Below are 26,877 nucleotides of genomic sequence, written 5' to 3'. Positions count from 1 at the left end.
GTGACCAGAACAGAGCACAGTACTCCATGCGGGGTCTGACCAAGGTCTTGTATAGCTGTAACATTACCTCATGGCTCTTGAACTCAATCCTACGGTTGATGAATGCCAGCACACCATATGCCTTCAACCTGCACTGCAGCTTTGAGTATCCTATCAACACGGAACCCAAGATCTCTCAGATCCTCCACACTGCCAAGTGTCTTACCATTTATATTTTATTCTGCCTTCAAGTTGCACCTACCAAAATGAACCACTTCACACTTATCTGGGTTGAATTCCATCTGCCACTTCTCAGCCCAGTTCTGCATCCTATCGATGTCCCGCTGTAAACTCAGTCAACCCTCCAAGTCTATCCACAACACCCACAACCCCCAAAATTTAAACAAATCTCCTCAAAAGATATTGGCAGGTCAGCTTTTTTGAATAATGTCCCTAAACTGTGGAACTTAATATCTGAAACTATAAGGAATGCACTCAGTTGACACTTTTAAACACCAGCTCAAAGCCAATTTAATCTTGCTTTTAACTAAAACCATTTTATCTTTTGTTTTCATGTTTGCACTTTAGCCCATTGTAAAGCACTTTGAACTACGGCGTTCGTATGAAAAGTACTCTAGAAATAAGTTACTATTATTATGAAACAGCTGAGATAGGACCCAGTAGATTCCAAAGTCGTACTGGTTTGAATTGAAACTCTGGAAACCTTACAGAGTCCAGCCACACAGCACAGCAGGGCCACTGCTGAGATAGGCAGAAAATGTTGGCCATCCATTTTCACACAGGAGACCTAAATCTGCTGGTACCATTGGTGAAAAATGCCAGAGGGTCCACCAAGTATGTTTCAGTGCATTCCAACCCAATGCCAAATACTCAGCATTTCTTGAGCACATTCACCTAATTTCGAATTCATTAATATTGGCAAGTTCAGTTTATATTAACTAATGCATTTTGGCAGAAAGTTAATTGAAAGCTCACTCTGTGGTGGAAGAGTTAAAAATATGCCTGCAGGTAAAACAGAGCTGTCAGTTGTCAAAAAAGTAATGAAATCAAGAGGCCTTGAAGCGTACAACTGCAAGGACATCATCGGTTCTCAAACCACGGAACTGTAGGGACATGCAGTGTGGGAATAGTACATGCAGTACTTGTTTTTTTTTCCCCAGAGGAACTAACTCCATTGTAATGAAACTGATCATTTGATGTGCAGTTTAAAATGCAGCTGATAATTATGGTTAAGTGTTTGTTCATTGATTACTGTATGTAAGGACAAGCTTATAAATGAGCTCATTGGACCTTTCCCTGGACTGGGATCACCATCATTTAAGATCTCTGAGCCAGCCATCGGCCGGCTCTGTGGAATCACCAGCAGGCAAAACGGTGTCAGGCTCATTACTTAGTTAACATTCCAGGTTTAAGTTGAATTATCATTTAACCATACATGAATATAGCCAACAAAACGCATCCCTCTGGGACCTGGGTGCAAAATACATTACTAACAGCACACTGTAAATAGCACATATGTTTAAGATTTTAGAAACCCATAAAAAACACACACACAGGAAAAAATAATATCGCCCAAATCCAAGTGGCATAACTGTAGATTGCGGCTAATCCAGCTTGTTCTTCCACCGCGTGAACACTGGAGGGCAGCACCAACAAAAGGGACCAGGCCCCAACCCAGCACGATTCCAGCAAAGGCCTCTGCTCTCTCCCCTGGAGGTCTGTGACAGACCGCTACGTTCACAGCAATCCCTTGGCCAAGACCAAGTCCTTGCCACTGCAAGGAAACACAGCTCCCTCACCATCAGTCTCACCAATGAATGAACTTGAAATATTCTATGCTACCAATGTCTAACAGGGTCTTGCAATCCCAATAAAAACGTCCAAGATAATCACTAGGTGGAAAGTCACTCCAGTGACTTGTTACTTTGTTAATACCTTGCAACTATTTTAATATTTGTAATGTCCATCATTGATCTGAATCCTCGAAATCTACTGGGAAAGATCCCACTACATTTTGCTGTATACAGCAAGATGTACAGGCAGTATTTTGTGGATTCCAAAGCCAAGATTCACCAGCTGCGTGCGTACCCTTTTTGCAAAAACAGCAACTATTAGGGCAGGCATTGGACGTTCATAGCAGAGGTTATAGAGTTTATAGTGTTGGCGTGTGGCCAAGTGGTTAAGGCGTTCGTCTAGTGATTTGAAGGTCGCTAGTTCGAGCCTTGGCTGAGGCAGCGTGTTGTGTCCTTGAGCAAGGCACTTAACCACACATTGCTCTGTGACGACACCGGTGCCAAGTTATATGGGTCCTAATGCCCTTCCCTTGGACAACATCGGTGGCATGGAGAGGGGAGACTTGCAGCGTGGGCAGCTGCTGGTCTTCCATACAACCTTGCCCAGGCCTGTGCCCTGGAAACCTTCCAAGGCGCAAATCCATGGTCTCACGAGACTAACGGATGCCTGCTTATAGAGTTCATGGAGTGTGAACATACCTTCACAACTAGAAGAGATAGGAGAATAGGTTAAACCTAAAGTAGTCACAATAAATCCCTGACAAAGCAAGACCAAAGCGAAGGAAAGAACTTGAATACAAATAAAATTACCATGAGAAAATGTTTCATGCTCTGTTGAAGGCCGGGAGCTGACAAAAATTTGAAGGCGTTCTGACTGAGACCATGTCTGCTCATTGGAAACAACTTGGCAGTGCCTCACAGGCAGAGGCCAGTAAAGTACGAGCTCAGCCAGGTACCAGGAAGGGCACTAGGAAAGGAGTGGACCTTGCTAATTAATAAAATCAGGCTTGCCAATGGCTTTCTTTATCACCCTATCAACCTGTGCATCCACTTTCAAAGAGCTATGGACCTGTGATAAAGTTTAAGGGAATGGGGGATTCTCAGATCCCTGTAAACAATGAATTAAGTACTGACTATGTCTGTGACTGCAGTGTGTTTGAATAATGTCTCACAGCTGCCTTCTTTGGAGCAAGATGATTAAAGTTCACCCAGATCTACATAGATGTCTCTGGGCTTTTCACACCTTTTGATTTTGACAAAAAGCAATACCTGACGGAAATTAATTTCTTAATTAAAGCATAAATTTGATGGACGTTCCTATCTTCGTAATTAAGTTGTGGCTCCAGCAAACCAGGTTAGGACATCCTTTTCTTTAATTAAGATGGCTGGAGTGTCTAACAAATTGATTGTTCTCTGTATCAATAGTCCATTGACTTGGCCAGAATGGTTAACAAAACTGATTGTTCTCTGTATCAATAGTCCATTGACTTGGCTGGAATGGTTATCAAACTGATTGTTCTCTGTATCAATAGTCCATTGACTTGGCCTGAATGGTTATCAAACCGATTGTTCTTTTGTATCAGTGGCCTTATAATTTCTGACATTTCTGACATCGGGCAGTGAACTTGTAGAACCGCCGGGGAGATGAGAAAGGTTCTTTCCCTGATGTTGGGTCCAAGTTCACTCACCTGCTGAGCTCAAAGAAATAAACGGGTGGAAAGATAAGTAATGATCTTTTTGTGCTGTCGTTATTTGATCTAGCAAAGTTACGTTTACACCTGGGCCCCAAGATTCTTCTGTACGTCAATATTATTAAGGATCCTAATATTAACTATACACTGCCCTTTTAGACGTGATCTCCCAAAATGCAATACCTCACACATGGCTGGATACTTCAACTCTGTCCATATCTACAACTGATCTATCATCTGCAAAACTTTGCCTATAATGTTCCTGTTCTATTCCAGCAAGTGTATCAAATGATTGAACCAAAAAAAGACCTGACTAAAGGTAGCAGAAAATATATGACAAATTTAAGTATTTGTAACCTCATACCGTTCGTGTTGTTTCTCCAGCCAAATCCCTGAAACCTGCTTAGATACATTCCATTACATTGTGTGGTCAGAAGGATTTGGTAAAAGAGTTGGGCAAGACTAAAGGGCCAGAATCCAAGACCCTTCGGGTCCTGGGGTGGACAGACAATTCAGCAGAATTGGCATGTTGCTACATGAGGACCACCTCAGTGCTGGGATTGAGAGATGAAAGCTTAGGCAGAAAAGTTACCATGCTCAATTATTAATTACATGGAGACAACAAGCTTCCCCAAAAAAAGAGGCTCCTGTAATTGGGATCTCCCACATAATGCCACTGCCCTAAGACAGCAGTGTGCTTAAAACAGAAAATCGGCTTTATTAATTACACTAGGATGACAGAGCTAGTCCTGGTGACACTCTTCTTATCCCACTATTGTATGTTCCTGGTTTGAGGCCACATTGGGTCCTTGCACAGTTGCATGCTTCAAAGCCTATACAAGAGAGAATACAGACGCTGGAAATCCAAGCAACCAACACACACACACACACACAAAATGCTGGAGGAACTCAGCAGGCCAGGCACCATCTATAGAATTAAGTACGGTTGACATTTTGGGCCAAAACCCTTCGGCAGGACTGGAGAAAAAAAAGCTGAGGAGTAGATTTGAAAGGTGGGTGGAGGGGAGAGAGAAACGCCAGGCAATAGTTGAAACTTGGAGTGGGGGAGATGAAGCAAAGAGCTAGAAGGTTGATTGGTGAAAGAGACAGAAGGCCATGGAAGAAAGAAGAAAGGGAGGAGGGAGAAGCACCACCAGAGGGAGGCGATGGGCAGGCAAGGAGAAAACATGAGAGAGGGACCAGGGGATGGGAAATGGTGGGGGGCAGGGGTAGTGGAAGCATCACTGGAAGTTTGAGAAATCGACATCCATGCCATCAGGTTGGAGGCTACCCAAAGGGAATATAAGGTGTTGTTCCTCCCACCGAAGTGTGGCTTTATCCCGACAGTGGAGGCGGCCACAGATGGATGGACATATTGGAATGGGAAGTGGAATTAAAATGGGTGGCCACTGAAAGATCCCACTTGTTCCGGCGGAGTGTAGATGCTCGGTGAAGTGGTCTCCCAATTGTACTTCGGGTCTCACCGATATACAAGAGGCCACACTGGGAGCACCGAACATAGTATATGACCCCAACAGACTGACAGGTGAAGTCCCTGTCTGCCAGTGGCCACCCATTTTAATTCCACTTCCCATTCTCGTTCCTTCATGTCTATCCATGGCCTCCTCCATAAGGTGGAGGAGCTACACCTTATATTCCATTTGGGTAGCCTCCAACCTGATGGCATGAATATCATCAATTTCTCAAACTTCCAGTAATGCCTCTAGCCCCCCCCCCCCGCCCCGCCTCCCATTTCCCAAACCCTCATCCCTCCCTTGTGTTATCTCCTTATCTCCTTCCCCGCCCATTGCCTCCCTCTGGTGATCCTCCCCACCCCCCACCCTTAATGTACCTTTTTCCATAGATGCTACCTGGCCTGCTGAATTCCTCCAGCATTTTGTGTGTGTGTTGCTTGAAAGCCACATGATTTACTCTTTTTTTAAATGAGCTTGCTTGTTCAGCATAGATGCTCTTTGCTGACAGTTCCATTTTAACTGCAGACATGTTTTTAAACCTCTACACTGTATCCATTACAACTTCCTGAAATGAGAGAATACAGGCTACAGTTGTGAAAAGAATGTTTGTTAACAATGAAAGAGTGATCACAGGGACAAGGACATGTTGCCTGACTTTGCAGTGCTAGTTTTCAAAAGTTCAACAAATGAGTAGGCATGCAAAATCTGCTAGCATTTTGGGATTACAAGTGAGGCAGGGCAGCAATGAATGGATTGTCGAATGCTTCCTCTATGAGTTTAGGGCAAAGAGGGAACACAGAAGTCACTTAACTGAGGTTATGGGCATCTTCCATAGAATCAGAAAAACACGCTGAATCATGGAATCAAATTTCTCAGCATACATAATTATCAGGAAGCTCATTTGCAATTTTAATTAACAAACTCTCTAAACTTACATTTTTTTTTGGTTTAATGTCATTTTAAGAAAGTACAGCCTTAAATACACAAACTGTAGATTACAAAATCCATATTTTACTGTTGAGCTAATAATAAACTGTTCTACCTTCTGGTATCTCCTGCCACAGGAAAAGAGGACGTCTTATAACAGAAAACACCGAATCGTATCCCTCTTTCTTCATCATCTCTATCACTTCGATGAGATGGCGTGGATGGAGACAGGGAGAAGTGCACTGTATATGAGCGATCACATCAACCTCTGTCATGGAAGTTAACACGAGAATGGTTATTCTTTGTGAAGTGCAAGGAGCAATGAGGACTTCAAGCTGATCATCAGTGTGGCACGTGAAGCTTGCAGGTCACATTGCACTGGAGCTTTGAGTGAACAGTATTGCTGTATGAATAACACAGTAAATCAGCATACAGAGCACTACTTACCAATTGTACCAAGAGAAATACAGAGAGAGATTTTGTGCTGTGAAGAAATCAAACTAAGACCCATGCATAATACAAACAACAAATCCAACAAGAAGATCACTTGAGTCATCTTTACAATACAGGAACTTTGAATGTAGAACTGCCAAGTATTATGTGCTAAATATTATAATCGGCAATATTATCAATTACTGTACCTTCGTGGTGTTCAAGGAATTCGCAGATAGTGTCTAAAGAACTTGCAGTATCAGTCGATACTTCTGCACTTCTACGGTGCACTCGAGCTCCATACTTTTTTGCTGCTTTTTCAATCTCATCATGGTCTGTGGAAACCCATACACTATTTAGCAAAAAGAAACAAGAGGTTAGTTGAAGAACATTTCATTATCAACTACCATGATGCTACAGTTTTAGAGATTTGTACTGCATCTCAGGTCCATGCAAAGCTACCCAAAATTAAATACTCCACACAAAAAAAATTGCACTCCTACCCCCAGTCACCCCTAAACTTTAGACACTGATTCCTAAAACTCCCCTTGGGACACCTGTAATTCATTATCTAAGGATGTTCATGGAACTAGGACATAATTTGAAAATAGTGTCAGAGGTAGACAGGGAGGTGAGAAAAATATAGGATACTAACCTTTATCAATCAGGCCACTGAGTAGAGAAGTTGGAATGTTATGTTGCCGTTGTACAAGTCGTTTGTGAGGCTAAATTTGGTGCATTGTGTACAGTTTGGTTACCCTATTATACAAAGGACATGGTTAAACTGAAAGATGCAGAGAAGTCTTTTAAGGATGCTGCCACGACGAGAGGGCCTGAGTTATGGAGAGAAGCTGGCTAGGTCTTTATACCTTGGAACATAGGGGAATGAGGGGCGATCTTATAAAAGTGTTTTAGATTATGAGAGGCATTGATAAAGTGGATGGCAGGTCTTTTTCCCCAGGGTACGCAAGTTCAAAACTAAGGGGCATAAATTTAGAATAAAAGGAAGAAGTTTTGGAAAGGATGCAATGGGGTAATTTCTTCATGCAGCAGGCAGTGAGTGTATAAAACGAGCTACCAGAAGTAAAAATTAAGAGTGATACGATAGTATCATTAAGTATTTTAATAGGTACAGAGAGGGACTGAGCTGAGAAGGATATGAGCAGAATGCAGGAAACTGGGACTAACTGGGCGAGCACATGGGTTAGAATTGATAGGATGGGCCAAAGGGCCTGTATCTTGCTGTATTAGCCCATAAGATACAGAAACGGAATCAGCCCATTGAGTCTGCTTTGCCCATTTCATGACTGATTCAATCTTCCCCTCAGCCCCAATTTCCTCCCTTCACCCTGGATCCATTCATGCCCTGGCCAACCAAGAATCTACCAACCTCTGCCTTAAATATATCCAATGACTTGGCCTCCACAGCTGCCTGTGGCAAAGAATTCCACAGATTCACCACTCCCTGGTTAGAAAAAGTCCTCCTCAACTCCATTCTAAAAAACGCCCCTCTATTCTGACAGTGTGTCCTCTGGTCTTAAACTCTCCCACCACAGGAAGCATTCTCTCCATGTCCACTGTCTCAAGGCCTTTCACCATTCAATAGGTCTCAATGTCACCCCTCATTATTCTGAATTCCATTGAATATAGGCCAGAGCCATCAAACACTCTTCATACAACAAGCCATTCAATCCTTTGAACCCTCTCTAATTTCAGCACATTCTTTCTAAGATAAAGGGCCCAAATCTGCTGACAATGCTCTAAGTGAGGCCTCACCAATGCTTTATAAGGTGTCAACATTACATCTTGTTTTTATATTCTAGTCCTCTTGCAATGAATGCTAACATTGCATTTGTCTTCTTCACCACAGACTCAACTTGCAAATTAACCTTTAGGGAATCCTGCACAAGGACTCCTAAGTCCCTTTGTACCTCAGCTTTTTTTGTATTTTCTCTTCATTTAGAAAATAGTCTAACCTTTCAGTTCTTCTACCAAAGTGCATGACCATACACTTCCCGACACTGTTCCATCTGTCACTTTGCCGGTTCTCCTAACCTGTCTCAGTCCTTCTGTAGCCTCACTACTTCCTCAAAAGTACCTCCTCCTCCACCTATCTTCATATTGTATGCAAATTTTGCAACAAAGCTTTCAATTCCATCATCCAAATCATTGACATATAACGTAAAAAGAATCAGTCCCAACACAGACCCCTGTGGAACACTAGTCACCGGCAGACGACCAGGACAGGATCAGTAATGATCTTTCAAGAATCACTAGATTCTGGAATGGTTCCAGAGGACTGGAAAGTTACAAGTTAGTTTGACCTCAGTGGTTGGGAAGATGTTATCATTAAGGATGATATCCCATGGTACGTCGAGGCACATGATAAAATAGGCCGTAATCAGCACAGTTTTCTCAAAGGTAAATCTTTTCATGGGAGAATCGGTTGGTGTATACAGTACTTGGATTTTCACAAAGCTTTTGACAATGTGCTACATATGAGGCTGTTTAAGAAGCTACGAGCCGATGATATTATAGTAAAGATTCTAGCATGTATAAAGTTGTGGTTGATTGGCAGGAAGCAACGAATAGTAATAAAAGGAAACTTTTCTGCTGGTTGCCTGTGACTTGTGGTGTTCGACAGGGGTCTGTGTTGGGACCGATTCCTTTTACGACCCCTCCAGCATCGTTTTCCAGCGGTCCGATATCCACTCCCGCCTCTCTTTTGCACTTTGTGTACTTGAAAAAATCTCTGGTATTCTCTTTAGTGTTATTGACTAGCTTCCTTTCGTATTGTTCTACGGTCGTCCCGGCTTCGCTCACCTGTCGAAATGCCCGCAATCCACAGCGGCCATCAGCACCCAAGCCAGGAGCGGCCGGCCGAGGAGCAGCTTGATGTTCTTCAGCCGGATCCCCTTGCTCCCTCCCCGGGCCAGCACCAGGGCGGCGAAGTGTCGCTTGCCAGCCGGTGTCACCGGGCCGCCCGGCTCCGGCAGTCTCTTGCGGGGCCGTAACTGTCTCGGCTGCCAGATCCGCCAGTCCGGACCCTGGCGGGGCTGCCACGGCCGTGCTTCCTCCTGCAGGCGCTCTGAGCTCATCCTCGGGTCCAGGCTTTACCCCTCTCGCCGGCACAAGAGGCAACCGTGAGCCGGGAAAGGCCGGAACGACGATCACTCTCACTCCCGCCCTCGGCCGAGCCCAGCGGGGAGCAACGCCCCCCGGAAGCAGCAGGAGCACAGAACAGGATAGGATGGGCCGAGCGTCCACCGACAAACATTGCTCCTCAGATCGGCGGGAGGCGGATCCGTCCCCGGTTCAGGCCTCCTCCGGCGCCCATTGGCTGAACAGCCAATTAACTGACTCGTACTTAGTCCAATCCCGGCCTCAGCCCTGTCCCAGTCCCTCCCGCCCCCCCCGTTCCTACGTCATCGGTCTCCTCCCCAATGAATCCGCCCTCTCAGCTGTCCCAAGTTTTCATTGCGCTCTTCTGAACGAAGAGATTCAGGAGCAGGATCCCCTTAGACTTCCTTATACGTGGAAAAATGAGCTGTATTTTTATGCGACCGCAGTACAATGCACTAATATAGAAAGATGTACATCACATGAAATTCCTTATCAGAATCAGGATCAAGTCAGGGTTAATTTCACAGGCATCTGTGGAGAAAAATATTATTTTCCAGCAGAAGTGAATTGCAATACATAATAAAACACTATAAATTATAATAAGAAATATATTATAGTGTTTTATTATGTGTATATATATATATATATTCAAAAAGAGAGGGAAAATTAAACTGAGGTGGTGATCATGGGTCTATTGTCCATTCAGAAATATGATGACGGAGAGGAAGAAGCTGTTGCTGACATTTTGAGTGCGTGTCTTCGGGTTTCTCTCCCTCGCCCCTTCCCCCTGATGGTAGCAATGAGAAGGGGCATGCCCTGGGTGATGGATGCCGCCCTTTTGAGGCATCGCCTTTCGAAGGCGTGTGTCCAAGATGCTGGGGAGGCCAGCGCCCACGATGGAGCTGGCTGAATTTATAACCTGCTGCAGCTTTTCCCGATCCTGTGCAGTGGCCTCTCCATACCAGCCGGTGATGCAACCCTTCGAATGCTCTTCACATCTGTAGACATTTGCAAATTTTGCGATCTTACAATGTATGACCTGGTAAAAGGTGCGTGAGGTGACAGATAAACAGGACGCACTTGCTCCGCAGTTTTGTTTAAAAAACAGTGGAGCAAGTGCGTCCTGTTTATCCGTTTTTTTTAAAAAAATCTGTTATCTTATTCACCTTTGTAGCTACGGAATCTAATGAAACTATCACACGTTTATTAAGCTTACTAGTTTCATTGAGTTCTCACAATAAACAGGTGCTCACGTAAAGTTGTTTTCTTAATCCCGACTACCATCTCTCAAAAGTATTCACAAAATTACTAGTTTTAGCTAAATCAGATATAACGAAATGCTATCCACTCACGCTGCCATTTCCTCTAAGCGTTTACAGAAGCTATTAGGGCCAAATCTTCACCTTCTAAAGCCCATGTCAGATGTTTAGGTACTAAATTAATTATGCACAAATATGATTACCGATGTTTCTAAAAATCGGTTCCATTACTTTCCAAAAGTTCTGAGTAGCAATGCAGTTAAATAGGCCGTTTGGTTCTCTTCCTTGAAATTCAGGACTTCATTGGGTGTTAGTTTGTAATCATGTTGCAGAGACTCGCTCTTGATCTTTATGATTTTTATATATTTATTTAGTTTTGCAGTTTTCACATTTCTGCTGTTGCAGGATCTTCAGATGATTGGAGACCTACCTGGTGGAGCACCCAGTTGCAACGGTCACATATTCAATCACACAGGTAGCACGGGCAAGGTCGGAAGATGACGGCGCGCCCAGACACAGCAGCCTCCCCGGGTTTAATCAACACTGAGATTCCTTCTCCCGTTCATCTTTTCTATGATCCGAAAAACACTGCTGATCATTAAGACCACTAAAATCTACAGGTCTAGCTCAATAGTGATCAGGATAATGACGGTATTCTGCAGTTATGACCTCTAACGTGCGGAGCAAACCCTCGCTCCTCGGATACTACGGACACTCGGAGAAGCAGACATTGAAAGTGTTATGCGAGGATGCAGACGCGCAGCAGGCATGCCGGTAAAAGAATTGAATTGAACTGAATTGACTTTATTTCTTACATCCTTCACACACATGAAGAGTAAAAATCTTTACGTTACGTCTCCGTCTGAATGTGCAATGTGCAATTTATAGTAATTTGTAATAAATAGCATGTACAACACAACAGTCAATATAGCTTAGAAATACAATTGTGTCAGCGTGAATTAATCCGTCTGATGGCCTGGTGGAAGAAGCTGTCCCGGAGCCTGCTTGTCCTGGCTTTAATGCTGTGGTAGCATTTCCCGGAGTGAGACTTAAATTTGTCCATTCGTTCCCGCCCCCCCCCCCACCACATCCCTCTCCACCGATCTCCCTCCTGGCACTTACCCTTGTAAGTGGAACAAGTGCTACACATGCCCTTACACTTCCTCCCTCACTATCACTCAGGGCCCCAGACAGTCCTTCCAGGTGAGGCGACATTTCACCTATGAGTCGGTTGGGGTGATATCCCAATTGTTCATCCCAGTTTGGCAAAAAAATAAATCAAGGAAGGTAGTGCACCCATGGCTGACAAGAGAAATTAGAGATAGTATCAATTCCAAAGAAGAAGCATACAAATTAGCCAGAGAAAGTGGCTCACCTGAGGACTGGGAGAAATTCAGAGTTCAGCAGAGGAGGACAAAGGGCTTAATTAGGAAGGGGAAAAAAGATTATGAGAGAAAACTGGCAGGGAACATAAAAACGGACTGTAAAAGCTTTTATAGATATGTAAAAAGGAAAAGACTGGTAAAGACTGTAGGTCCCCTGCAGACAGAAACAGGTGAATTGATTATGGGGAGCAAGGACATGGCAGACCAATTGAATAATTACTTCGGTTCTGTCTTCACTAAGGAGGACATAAATAATCTTCCAGAAATAGTAGGGGACAGAGGGTTCAGTGAGATGGAGGAACTCAGCGAAATACATGTTAGTAGGGAAGTAGTGTTAGGTAAATTGAGGGATTGAAGGCAGATAAATCCCCATGGCCAGATGGTCTGCATCCCAGAGTGCTTAAGGAAGTAGCCCAAGAAATAGTGGATGCATTAGTGATAATTTTTCAAAACTCGTTAGATTCTGGACTAGTTCCTGAGGATTGGAGGGTGGCTAATGTAACTCCACTTTTTAAAAAAGGAGGGAGAGAGAAACCAGGGAATTATAGACCGGTTAGCCTAACGTCGGTGGTGGGGAAACTGCTGGAGTCAGTTATCAAGGATGTGATAACAGCACATTTGGAAAGCGGTGAAATCATCGGACAAAGTCAGCATGGATTTGTGAAAGGGAAGTCATGTCTGACGAATCTCATAGAATTTTTTGAGGATGTAACTAGTAGAGTGGATAGGGGAGAACCAGTGGATGTGGTATATTTGGATTTTCAAAAGGCTTTTGACAAGGTCCCACACAGGAGATTAGTGTGCAAACTTAAAGCACACGGTATTGGGGGTAAGGTATTGGTGTGGGTGGAGAATTGGTTAGCAGACAGGAAGCAAAGAGTGGGAATAAACGGGACCTTTTCAGAATGGCAGGCGATGACTAGTGGGGTACCGCAAGGCTCAGTGCTGGGACCCCAGTTGTTTACAATATATATTAATGACTTGGATGAGGGAATTAAATGCAGCATCTCCAAGTTTGCGGATGACACGAAGCTGGGTGGCAGCGTTAGCTGTGAGGAGGATGCTGAGAGGATGCAGGGTGACTTGGACAGGTTGGGTGAGTGGGCAAATTCATGGCAGATGCAATTTAATGTGGATAAATGTGAAGTTATCCACTTTGGTGGCAAAAATAGGAAAACAGATTATTATCTGAATGGTGGCCGATTAGGAAAAGGGGAGGTGCAACGAGACCTGGGTGTCATTATACACCAGTCATTGAAAGTGGGCATGCAGGTACAGCAGGCGGTGAAAAAGGCGAATGGTATGCTGGCATTTATAGCGAGAGGATTTGAGTACAGGAGCAGGGAGGTACTACTGCAGTTGTACAAGGCCTTGGTGAGACCACACCTGGAGTATTGTGTGCAGTTTTGGTCCCCTAATCTGAGGAAAGACATCCTTGCCATAGAGGCAGTACAAAGAAGGTTCACCAGATTGATTCCTGGGATGGTAGGACTTTCATATGAAGAAAGACTGGATGAACTGGGCTTGTACTCGTTGGAATTTAGAAGATTGAGGGGGGATCTGATTGAAACGTATAAGATCCTAAAGTGATTGGACAGGCTAGATGCAGGAAGATTGTTCCCGATGTTGGGGAAGTCCAGAACAAGGGGCCACAGTTTGAGGATAGAGGGGAAGCCTTTTAGGACCGAGATTAGGAAAAACTTCTTCACACAGAGAGTGGTGAATCTGTGGAATTCTCTGCCACAGGAAACAGTTGAGGCCAGTTCATTGGCTATATTTAAGAGGGAGTTAGATATGGCCCTTGTGGCTACGGGGGTCAGGGGGTGTGGAGGGAAGGCTGGGGTGGGGTTCTGAGTTGGAGGATCAGCCATGATCATAATAAATGGCGGTGCAGGCTCGAAGGACCGAATGGCCTACTCCTGCACCTATTTTCTATGTTTCTATGTTTCTATATACTGTATCCGGTGCTCCTGATGCGGCCTTCTATATATTGGCGAGACCCAACGCAGACTGGGAGATCATTTCGCTGAACACCTATGCTCTGTCCATCAGAGAAAGCAGGATCTCCCAGTGGCCACACATTTTAATTCCATGTCCCATTCCCATTCTGATATGTCTATCCACGGCCTCCTCTACTGTAAAGATGAAGCCACACTCAGGTTGGAGGAGCAACACCTTATATTCCATCTGGGTAGCCTCCAATCTGATGGCATGAACATTGACTTCTCAAATTTCCGCTAATGCCCCACCTCCCCCTCGCACCCCATCCGTTATTTATTTATTTATATACACACATCCTGTTTCTCTCTCCTTTTTCTCCCTCTGTCCCTCTCACTATACCCCTTGACCATCCTCTGGGCTCCCCCCCCTTCTCTTTCTCCCTTGGCCTCCCGTCCCATGATCCTCTCATATCCCTTTTGCCAATCAACTGTTCAGCTCTTGGCTCTATCCCTCCCCCTCCTGTCTTCTCCCATCATTTTGGATCTCCCCCTCCCCCTCCCACTTTCAAATCTCTTACTAGCTCTTCTTTCAGTTAGTCCTGACGAAGGGTCTTGGCCTGAAACATCGACTGTACCCCTTCCTGGAGATGTTACCTGGCCTGCTGCGTTCACCAGCAACTTTTATGTGTGTTGCGTGACTTAAAGCAGATGTCTACATTTCTACTCGCTAATGTCTGATCGCTAAAAAAAAAATTTGATGGATTTCTTGCGTCTGTGTTTGAAGCAGTAAGAGATGAGGAACTGCTACACACTCGTCCTTTCAGAAACATGGCTCCAGGACACCACTACGGATTCGGCTATGCAGTCCTATTCTCCTTTTGGGTGGCTGGAAATACTGCGATCTCCGGTAAGACCCATGGAGGAGACCTGTGAGTCTGTATCAATCAGATGTGGTGCGTGAATGTCTCAATCGTAATAGCTCTGCCAAAGCTCTAGCAGCATGTCAAATTCACAGCCAGAGTAGAGAATCTATTAGACCTGGTTTGGACCAACACTTGTGGAGCCTAAAATTTTGCCCCCCCTCCCAATTCTCATTATATACTCAGACCACGTACCCTGCACAGAGACCACTGTTTAAATGAATCAAACCAGTTTACAGAGGGATCTGGACTTGTCCAGAAAGTGCCACTTCAGCGCTGAAGGACTGTCTTGAAAGTACAGACTGGAGTGTACCGAGGAAGGCAGCTATCTACGATCATCACGGCAACTTTGATGAATATGTGGGATTGGTGAATGGCTAGGTGGAAAATTTATTTGTCTGTCTAATATTGTTTACTTGTGAGTTGTTGTTTGTGTTTTTTCGTTATGTATATTACAAAGTGCTGTGCAGTTTTCAGGCTGTGCAAAAATTTCCTGCTCAGAGCAATGATTGGTCCACCCAGCTGTAAAAAACAATTAGAAAGAATGTTGGTCAGGAGACAGATACAAGAGCATCAGGACTGGGACTGACAGACTGGGTATCAGCTTCTTCCCTCAGGCTGTGAGACTCATCAGTACCCTATCTCCACCCAGATCTCTTCACTAGGACATCGAGCTCTTTGATGTTTATTGTTTCCCTGTGCTGCACACTACATGCACTTTGAATTATTTCGGGAAGGAGAAGTTGAGAGAATAGACACCAATCCTCACTGGGGGATTAGTGATAGAAAGCGAGAGCAGCTTCAAGTTCCTGGATGTCATTATCTTAGAGGATCTAACTTGGGGCCAACGACATTCGTGAAGATTGTATCAGTCTTCAGTGCTCTACTGATGGCATGTCAGCAGCTCTGCTTTTTTTTGGAATTTGCATCCATTGTCAAGGACTCCTTTGAACGTTGAATTTTTTTATCACCGATTTTTTTATTGCAACACTAACAAATTACATTCAATACAACCAGTTGCCGATTACATTTTGACTGTTTAACCCAGCCACCCCCCCAACCTTCATCACCATCCCCCCCTCCGCCCCTCATCCCCTTCCTCATTGAACATTGAATTTTGAGGAGTTTGAGGAGATCTGGTATGTCACTGAAGTCTGGCAAATTTCTACAGATATATGATAGAGGGCATTCTGACTGGTTGCATCAAAGCCTGGGATGGAACCTCCAGTGCACAAGATGACAACGGGGTTGTAAACTCAGCCAGCTCCATCACAGGCATAACCTTGCCCACCATCAAGGACAGCTTTAACACGAGGTGCTTCAGGAAAGTGGCATTCATCACCAAGGACCCTTACCATCCAGGGAATGCCCTTTTTTACTTACTGCCATTGGGGAGGAGGTACAGGAGTCTGTAAACTCACACGCAATGATTCAGAAACAGTTTCTTCCCCTCCAACATCAGATTTCTGAACAGTCCATGAACCATTGAACACCACCACCTCACTATTCCTTTGTTTTACATTATTTATTTATTTTCATGATTTATAGTAATCATATGTCTTTGCATTGTACTGCTGCTACAAAATGAGAAAACTCATTTCATATAAATTAATGATAATAAGTCTGATTCTGATTCTACATGTGACAATAATAAATCAATTACTCATTGCCTCTGTCAGATCACACCTTCCATCTGACCATTCTCCCTGCTGGTTCACCAGAACCACTGCATGAGCACCCGCAGCAAAAAGGTAATAAGTGGAGAGAGAACCCTTTGTTGATCGGGGTCAACCATGGATCCTGCATCCTGGCTGCCTATGCAAAGCTGGGAAAGATGATATGGAGAGAAAGATGCTGACTGTGCAGCAAGCTCCCCCTCCCCACACGGCTGATGAATCCAAAGGAATAGCTGAGACTGATACAGTTTGGCAGCATCAGCATCACAGGAGTTGCCAGTCAGAGTTAAACTCCAGGTAGCCTTAGGGACTCCAGATCAGGATATTTCCTTAGGGTTTACTCCTGAAGCATTCCCCATGAAAAGGTATAGACGCAAGACAATGGAGGTTTGAGACCAGAGTTTTCCCTCTCCTAAGTGAGCTGCCAACCACGGCTGATGAGCCCCATCTGTTGGAAGCGGCTGGTTTTAAGAGAGAACCCTAAACCACTTATAAAATGACTTGAAAGGCTTGGACTTTAATTCCATCTTCCTTATAAATCTCAGACTCCTATCCAACATACTGTACAAAGGGCAAAGTAGCTTTGTAGCACTGTAAATATGAATAGATATTATGTGATAAATAATCGTTCTTACTTAAGGAGAATCCCATTTCAGTGAGGTGAACATACATTGTGCAATCACTCACTGTGTGCACTGGGACACATACTGTGTGAAGTCCCAGGAACAAGCCGTGCCCTGTAGAACGATGATCTTAATACGTTTGCACAGTATGGGCAGAAAGGCATTGAAAAGAAAGACTTTAGCAGGGCTTTTGTCAAGGTCCTCATGGCAGGCTAGGCTGGAAGTTTAGACTGTATGGAATCTGGGAGGGGAAGTTGTGGATTAGATTCATAATTGGTTCAGTGGTAGGAATCAGAGTGCGATGGTCAAGGGTTATTTCTCAAACTGGAGACCTGTGTCTAGTGGTATGCAACAGGAATCAGTACTGGGGCCTTCATTGTTTGTAATTCACATAAACCATGTAAAAGTGAAGGTACAAGGTATGGTTAGTAAGTTTGTAGATGATACTAACATAGGAAGTGCTGCAGACAGTGTAGAAGGTTATGAAAAATTACAGGTGGTTTTTGATCAACTAAGGATTGGCAAATGGTTTTCAATCCTGATAAATGTGAGATATTGCATTTTAGGAGGTCAAACTAAGCTAGGTTTGTCATACTAAGGCAATCCAGTTCAGTGAAGAAAATAGCTGTGCTTAACTTATCTAGCTTGTATGTGTCTTTAGAGACACAGCAATGTGATTGATTCTGAAATAGCCTCATGAGCTATTGCACTGAGGAGTAATTAGGACGGGGTAACAAATACTGGTCTGGCCAGCAATGCCTGCATCCCAAAACAACAAGTAAAATTAAAAAGACATGTTCAATTTATCACACAAAGAATTTCCAATTTCAGGTGACTCATAAACCCTGTGTTCCCCCACACACACTCACCTCTTCACCTAGCGTTCTTCTCCTTTTGCCCCCATTTCCCTCCTCCACTTTGTATCATGGTGGGCTTTGTCCTTTGTTCTGTTCTGAGTGTGTTTTCTTGTAAAGATTATGTATAATTTATGTTTATTGAACACAGAAAAATATAGCACAATACAGGCCCTTTAGCCCATAATGTTGTGCAGAACTTTTAATCCACTGTAAGATCAATCTAACCCTTCCCTCTTACATAGCTTATCATCTCTCTGAGTGGTGGCATCTGTTAGTCTCGTGAGACCATGGATCTGTGCCTGGAAAGTCTTGCTTCAGTCTCTGTTGGTAGAGCAGCATCTGTTGTGGCTGGAGAGGCCCACATGAGAGTGACAGTCTCGGCTGCAGTGACAACTGGTAGACTGCTGCTTTCTGTGTTGTGCCGTCGCGGTGAGGCGACGCTGGAGTGTCCTCTCCAGGGCGCAGGCCTGGGCAAGGTTGTATGGAAGACCGCCAGTTGCCCATGCAGCAAGTCTCCCCTCTCCATGACACCGATGTTGTCCAAGGGAAAGGCAAGGGCCGATACAGCTTGGCACCAGAGTCATCGCAGGAGTTGCCAGAGCGAGGTTGAAGGCAACATCGGGCTACCTTAGGGACTCCAGCTCCGGATTTGTCCTTAGGGTTTACTCCCGAAGCCTTTCCCATGAGTGGAAAGGCAGCGGAGGTTTATAATCAGAGTTTTCCCTCTGTTAAGTACTGTAACCTTTAGAAATAAACTAGTAGCAAGAGATTTCACACTGAGTCAGGTTTTAATGTTAAAACCACTATCTTTTTTAGTATCTACTTATAATATTGTATCTTAACCAAGATTAACAAATGTTAACAGTGTTATGTGTATACATGTGTGTAATATAGCTCCCAAACTAAGTTAAGCTTGCGGAAACAAAGCTTAGAGTCTTGAGATGATAAAGAGGGAAAGTTCAGTTCACACACAGAATGTATGATAGGAGAGAGATATTTGTAATCCAGGGTGAAACGTAGAGAAAAGGTGGTTACGTCGAATTCCACAGGTAAACGAAAGTATTCCACAGATTCCATGATGGTAAAATGAGATAACAGTCGCTGTACATCTTGTCCGTTGTGTTGTTCCAAATCCACGTACGAGTTACCACCGAAAGTGATCTGTCACAGAGATATTGTCTTCAAGGGATTACCACACGACATACCCAGGCAAGGGTTAACACATAAGTGGTCTCCACAAGATATCCCAAACAAAATCCACTCCTTTGGATTATACGAAGTGACAGACACCCATTCGTAGTGCACCGTGTGCTGATATTTAACTCACCCTTGTGGGCATAAAAGAGTTTCGAACCATCGCCGTGACCAGCTGAAGTTTCATCAGCTGCTCTCCTTCTCTCTGTCTCTCTCTCTGTCCTTGTTTTAAAGTTAAACAAGCTGCAAGTCAGTCAGTGAACAACATCATAGTCCCACCTCATTTAGACGCTCTTAAAGTGACAGTCCACAGTAAACGAAGCCTGTGGGTTCATAACACTTCCCCCCAAAAAGGAAAATTTTGATCTGCAAGAGCAAAATTTTAACTGCAAACTACACAATGTGAAACAATATATGTATGATAATCATAAAACATATTGCAGAAGCGTTTACAAATACCAGATTCTACTTCACTATTAAAAATGCATTGCAAGCTTCACATCTGGAAAGACAATCAGCAATTACATTATCTTTACCTTTAATGTGAGTTATTATAAGATCATATTCCTGCATAGTCAGACTCCAATTTAACAATCTTCTGTTTTTGTCCTTCATTTTACTCAAAAAAAACAATGGATTATGATCGATATAAACCACAAGTGGTTTCTGAGATGGGCAAATATAAACATCAAAATGCTGCAAAGCTAAAATAAGTGACAATAGCTCTTTCTCTATGGTGGAATAATTTCTTTGATGCTCATTGAATTTTCTTAAAAAGTAATCTAAAGGATGTTCAACCCCATCACACTCATCCTTTTATAGTAACACTGCCCATGCAGCTTCATCACTGGCATCCACAGCTAAGGAGAATGGCTTTGTAAAATCGGGTGCTCGGAGCACAGGTTGACGACATAAAATGGCTTTTAACTGATCAAGTGCCTTCTGACAAGGTTCTGTCCAAAGAACCCTTCTTCAGGAGGTTAGTCAAAGGAAGAGCAATGTCAACAAAGTTCTTACAAAACTTACGATAGTATCCAACCATTCTCAGAAAACTTCTAAGAGCATTTTTACCAGCTGGAATGGGAACTTCTGAAATTGCCTGAACTTTTGCTTGAACAGGAGCTAACTCACCTTGACCTACCACATAATCAAGCTAGGTCACAGTGGCATGGCCAAATTCACTCTTAGCTAACTTAACTGTAAGGTTGGCCTTGGAAAGTCTTTCAAACAACTCTTCCATTGCCGAGATATGTGCTTCCCACGTATCATTTCCTGTGACTAAATCATCAATATAGGCATCTGTATGTTTTAGCTCTTGAATTACGGAATTAATCATTCTCTGAAATGTTCCTGGAGCATTTGTCATTCCAAGCAGTAGGACATTGTATTCATACAGCCCGGAAGGTGTCACAAATGCAGAAATTTCTCTCCCTCTATCTGTCAATGGAACACACCAATATCCTTTTAACAGATCAATCTTTGTAAGAAACTTAGCTTTTCTAACTTTGTCTATGCAATCATCCACCCTAGGGATGGGATAAGCATCTGTTTTTGTTACAGCATTCACCTTTCTATAGTCAGTGCAAAACCTAATACTACCATCTGGCTTAGGCACAATAATGCAAGGTGAAATCTGAATTAGAAGGCTGAATAATTCCATTTTTCAGCATATATTCAATTTCTTGTTCGGCTAATCTACATTTTTCCACATTCATGCAATAGGGGTGTTGTTTAATCGGCTTGGCATTCCCCACATCTACATCATGTGATGCAACTGTGGTTCAGATTGGAACATCAGGAAATAAATTTTTAAACTTCAAAATTAATTCTTTCATTTGCTGTTTTTGCTGTGGCTGCAAATGGGCTAACTTGTTACCTGTCATGGTCCGGTCCGTGAAATCCGCATTCCGGTTCATGGTCCGGTTCACCAATCCTTATTCTGGGTTTTCCTGTTTTCCCTTGTTCCATTGGGTGCCTTAATTGCGGCACCTGATTCTCGTTTTGGGCTGGCACATAAATACCTCTCAAACCAAGGATTCCCTGCTGGACTGTTCTCTTCCCCTTCCTTCTGAAGCCTTGCCTGTATCCTTGGCAAGTTCAGCTGCTGGAGTGAGACAGGAGCCTTGCCACGCCAAGATAAGGAACTATCTATTATTGAGTTTGGAACTATCTCTTTGTGTTCCTGTGTTTCATGTCTGCATCAAAGAGGAGTCCTGGCCCTAGGTCCTGTTCCCAAGGAGGGGTCCCGGCTCTGTGTTCCATGTTCCTGTGTTCCAAGTTCCAGGCGCTGTGTTCCAGTCCTGTCCAAGTCAAGGCTTCTTGGATCTGGTCCAGTCCAGGAGTCCCTTGTCCAGTCCAGGAACCCTTTTGCAGTTGATGTCGGCAAGTGTCCTCAGCTGTCATCCTGGCCCTGCGTCCTGAAAAGGGTCCCGACCCTGCACTCCAAAGAGGAGTCCCAGCTCCGTACCCAAGAGCCTAACCAATCCAAGTCCAAGAGCTGAGCCAATCTAGTTCAAGAGCCACGTCCTGCCCTGGAGGTTCTCTCGCCCAGCCCATTACTGGAGTTCCCTCATAAGAATGAATAACAGACAGTTGTTGACATTGCTACTGGTATACACCAGCTTAATATTGCTTCTACAAAAGAGTTGTGTAAATGCAACAAACTCAAGATGTGAATGATGCACAAGATACATCTCTGGGAAACAATAACAATGTCCTTCTTAATCCACATTGGAATGGAATTAGCTTATTATTGTCATGTGTACCAAGATACAGAGAAAGCTTGTCTTGCATTCTGTTTATACAGATCAATTCATCCTTCAATGCATTGAGGTCGAACAAAGTAAAACTACAACAATGCAGAATAAAGTGTAACAGCTACAGAGAAAGTGCAGTGCAGGTAAATAATGAAGTACAAGATTATAATGAGGTAGATTGTGCCATCAAGATTGCAATTTTTCATACGAGAGATCTGTTCAAGTGTCTATTAACAGCAAGAAAAAAATCTATCTTTGAGCCTGGTGCTATGTACTTTCAGGTTTTAGTATCTTCTGCTCAATAGGAGACAAGAGAAGAAAGAATGTCTAGGGTAGGTGAAGTCTTTGATTATGCTGACTACTTGACTGTGGCAGTGAGAAATATAGAAAGTGGACTGGTTTCTGTGATATGCTGAACTGTGTCCACAACAGTGTTTTTTGCAGTCACATACAGAAGAATTACTACTGTTATGCATCCAGATAGAATGTTTTTTATGCTGCATTAATAAAAATTGATCAAGCACAATGGGAAATGCCAAATTTCTTTAGCCTCGTGTGGAAGTAGACTTTTTGGTAAGCTCTCTTGGCCATAGTGGCTATATATTTGGACCAGGACAGACTATTGGTGATATCCACTCCTAGAAGGTTGAAGCTCTCAACTCTCTCAACATCCTGAGCTCCACTCATTGAATGGGCCCAGAAATATTTGTAGATTTCCTGAAGAATGGGATGGAATTCAACTTGATTTTCAACATAGTTGAGAAATTTGCACTGAGTTATGCACAATAGGCCCCAAAACTAAAGCTGTCTGTTTAATGCAACAAGGACAATGAAGAAGGTTTGAAGGTAAGGACTCTTCGCCAGCTGAGAGTGAACCAGAATTGGGCAAAGGGCTTTCTACAAGAGGTACAGGTTTGCAGGTGCAGCAGGCTATCAAGAAGGAAAATGGAAGATTGGCCTTCATTTCTAGAGGGATTGAATTTAAGAGCAGGGAGATAATGCTGCAACTGTATAGGATACTGGTGAGACTGCATGCAGTTCTGGTCTCCTTACTTGATATACTGGCTTTGGAGGGGGTGCAGAGGAGGTTCACCGGGTTGATTCCACAAATGAGAGAGTTAGACTATGAGGAGAGATTGAGTTATCTGGGACTATACTCCCTGGAATTCAGAAGGATGAGAGGGGATCTTATAGAAACATATAAAATTATGGAAGGGATAGATAAGATAGAGGCAGGAAAGTTGGTTCCACTGGTAGGTGAGACTAGAACTAGGGGACATAGCCTCAAGATTCAGGGGACTAAATTTAGGATGGAGATGAGGAGGAGCTGACTTTCCCAAAGAGTGGTGAATCTGTAGAATTCTCTGCCCAATGAAGCAGTGGAGGCTACCTCAGTAGGTACAGTTGAGACAGGGTTGGATAGATTTTTCCATAATTGGGGAATTAAGGGTTATGGGGAAAAGGCAGGTAGGTGGAGATGAGTCCATGATCAGATCAGCTATGATCTTATTGAATGGTGGAGCAGTCTCAACGGGCCAGATGGCCGACTGCTACAATTTGAGAGGGAGAAGGGAAAATTGGAAGTGTCAGTATTACAGTTGAACAAAAGGGACTATGGAGCCATATGGGAGGAGCTGGCCAAAGTTGACTGGAAAGGTACCCTAGCAGGGATGACAGTGGAACAACAATGGCAGGTATTTCTAGGAATAATACAAAAGGTGCAGGATCAGTTCATTCCAAAGAGGAAGAAAGATTCTAAGGGGAGTAAGGGGCGACCGTGGATGACAAGGGAAGTCAAGGGCAGTATAAAAATAAAAGAGAGGAAGTATAACATAGCAAAGATGAGTGGGAAGCCAGAGGATTAGGAAACTTTTAAAGAGCAACAGAAGATAACTAAAAAGGCAATACAGGGAGAAAAGATGAGAATGTAAGCTAGCCAAGAATGTAAAGGAGGATAGTGTTACGTACCTCGTAACTGGGTTGCCAAACCAGCAGAAATGGATCACTTAGTTGGAGTCTGGATTACTAGAACTAAGAAAGTTTTATTAAAGAAACAAGCAACACAGTACTCTAATCAAAAGGATAATGAATGCAACAGTTCAGCAATGATAAACATACATGTACACAGAATTCAGATAACAGGATCAATCAAGCTCTATGGTCGTCTAGGGGTAAATGACCAGTTTCAAAGTGACACAAAGTTCAGTTTAATTTAATTCAGTTCAGTTCGCAGTAATCACTGCCGTGGCAATGGACAGTGTGGGGGAAGGAGAGAGAGAGCAAAACGAATGAATATTCAAACAGCTTCCACACAGACCTTCGCAGTCAGCTGTCGGGCGAGTCCTTTGTGATGTCATCTGAGGTCACCGACCGTGACCCCTCCATTTCCAGATACGATCATTTCTCTGCAGTGATCCCAGCACCCAGGCAAGGGTGGACACACACCAGGTTCCCGCCAACCCGTACCTTTCTACCCTGTGCGTCTATGCCCGGTACTTCCCACCGACTTGTGAGAGACGCACCGCTTCCAAGGTCTTGTTACCTCGGGTGTCGTGTGTGTCCTGCCTTAGCGAACCTATCCCTTTTTATCCCCCTGCTGGGGTATCGCCTGTCCATCACTTCAAACAGTTCAGGGTTCAAAGGGGGAGCCGCTCTTGACAGCTCTCTCCTTCTGTTACTCTCTCTCCCGTCCCTTCATTAACATCTCCAAATGCTGCTCCATTGTTTTCCTTATCTCTCTCTCTCCTGAAGACAGGTGGCAGACCAACTGCTGATTCCACTGGTGCCAGCCCAGGACAGCTACATCGTAATCTATGTGTATTCTTGTGACAATAGTAAAAGCTTCTTTAGGTATGTGGAGGAAAAAATTAGTTAAGACCAAAGTTGGGCCCTTGAAGACAGAAACAGGTGAATTTATTATGGGGAACAAGGAAATGGCAGACGAGCTGAACAGGTACTTCAGATCTGTCTTCACTAGGGAAGACACAAACAATCTCCCAGATGTAATAGTGGCCGGAGGATCTAGGGTAACGGAGGAACTGAAGGAGATTCACATTAGTCAGAAAATGGTGTTGGATAGACTGATGGGACTGAAGGCTGATAAGTCTCCAGGACCTGATAGTCTGCATCCCAGGGTACTTATGGAGGTCGCTCTACAAATCGCGGACGCATTGGTAATTATTTTCCAATGTTCTATAGACTCAGGATCAGTTCCTGAGGACTGGAAGGTAGCTAATGTTATCCCACTTTTTAAGAAAAGAGGGAGAGAGAAAACAGGGAATTATAGACCAGTTAGACTGACACCAGTGGTGGGGAAGATGCTGGAGTCAATTATAAAAGACCAGATTCCCAGAGGCATTTTCATTTACTGGAGATGAGATAAGAATATAACAAAAGAATGCAAATCACACCCCAACTCAGGGACAACTGCTTTACTAAATTCAAGGTATTATCAATTGGCATGAACATTGACTCTCTAACTTCCGCTAATGCCCCACCTCCCCCTCGTACCCCATCCGTTATTTATTTTTATACACACATTCTTTCTCTCACTCTCCTTTTTCTCCCTCTGTCCCTCTCACTATACCCCTTGCCCATCTGCTGGGTCCCCCCCCCCCACCGTCTTTCTCTCTGGACCTCCTGTCCCATGATCCTCTCATATCCCTTTTGCCAATCACCTGTTCAGCTCTTGGCTCCATCCCTCCCCCTCCTGTCTTCTCCTATCATTTCGGATCTCCCCCTCCCCCTCCCACTTTCAAATCTCTTCCTTCAGTTAGTCCTGACGAAGGGTCTCGGCCTGAAACGTGGACTGTACCTCTTCCTAGAGATGCTGCCTGGCCTGCTGCGTTCACCAGCAACTTTGATGTGTTGCATCAATTGTTAGCTTGTAGTTTCTATTGACTTTTAACAGCTCGATTGTGATTGATGATAAAGCAAGGAAGGAATTCAAATACAATTGTATGCAAAAGTTTGGGCACCCCTGGTCAAAAGTTTGGTTACTGTGAATAGCTAAGCGAGTAAAAGATGACCTGATTTCCAAAAGGCATAAAGTTAAAGATGACATATTTCTTTTATATTTTAAGCAAGAAAACTTTTTTATGTCCATCTTTTACAGTTTCAAAATAACAAAAAAGGAAAAGGGCCCGAAACAAAAGTTTGGGCACCCTGCATGGCAGTACTTAGTAACACCCCCTTTAGCAAGTATCACAGCTTGTAAACACTTTTTGTAGCCAGCTAAGAGTCTTTAAATTCTTGTGGGGGGATTTTCACCCATTCTTCCTTGCAAAAGGCTTCTAATTCTGTGAGATTCTTGGGCCGTCTTGCATGCACTGCTCTTTTGAGGTCTATCCATAGATTCTCGATGATGTTTAGGTCGGGGGACTGTGAGGGCCATGGCAAAACCTTCAGCTTGCGCCTCTTGAGGTAGTCCATTGTGGATTTTGAGGTGTGTTTAGGATCATTATCCTGTTGTAGAAGCCATCCTCTTTTCATCTTCAACTTTTTTACAGACGGAGTGATGTTTACTTCCAGAATTTGCTGGTATTTAATTGAATTCATTCTTCCCTCTACCAGTGAAATATTCCCCGTGCCACTGGCTGCAACACAAGCCCAAATCATGATCGATCCACCCCCCTGCTTAACAGTTGGAGAGGTGTTCCTTTCATGAAATTCTGCACCCTCTTTTCTCCAAACGCACCTTTGCTCATTGCGGCCAAAAAGTTCTATTTTAACTCCATCAGTCCACAGGACTTGTTTCCAAAATGCATCAGGCTTGTTTAGATTTTAACTAAGGAAATTTAAAAAAATTAAAAAGTAATCTTGCTTAA

At 43.7% G+C, this 26,877-nt stretch overlaps 1 protein-coding gene across 2 annotated transcripts in view; it reads right to left on the bottom strand.

Annotated features, from left to right (window-relative positions):
• Positions 1-9,632, bottom strand: part of LOC134359320 (N-acylneuraminate cytidylyltransferase-like) — a 28,179-nt gene extending 18,547 nt beyond the window's left edge. For both annotated transcript variants that reach the window (XM_063072371.1, XM_063072370.1), the window contains exons 1-3: positions 9,142-9,632; positions 6,528-6,670; positions 6,002-6,154 (exon numbers count right to left, since the gene is read on the bottom strand). In XM_063072371.1, coding sequence (XP_062928441.1) covers positions 6,002-6,154; positions 6,528-6,670; positions 9,142-9,416 — 571 coding nt within the window. In that variant the 5' untranslated portion in view covers positions 9,417-9,632. The remainder of the gene's footprint in view (positions 1-6,001; positions 6,155-6,527; positions 6,671-9,141) is intronic.
• Positions 9,633-26,877: the final 17,245 nt, after the last annotated feature.

The sequence above is a fragment of the Mobula hypostoma genome, chromosome 20, assembly GCF_963921235.1.
Source record: "Mobula hypostoma chromosome 20, sMobHyp1.1, whole genome shotgun sequence".
NCBI classification, from domain to species: domain Eukaryota; kingdom Metazoa; phylum Chordata; class Chondrichthyes; order Myliobatiformes; family Myliobatidae; genus Mobula; species Mobula hypostoma.
Note: the sequence above shows the minus strand (reverse complement) of the source record. Positions and strands in the feature narration are given on the sequence as shown.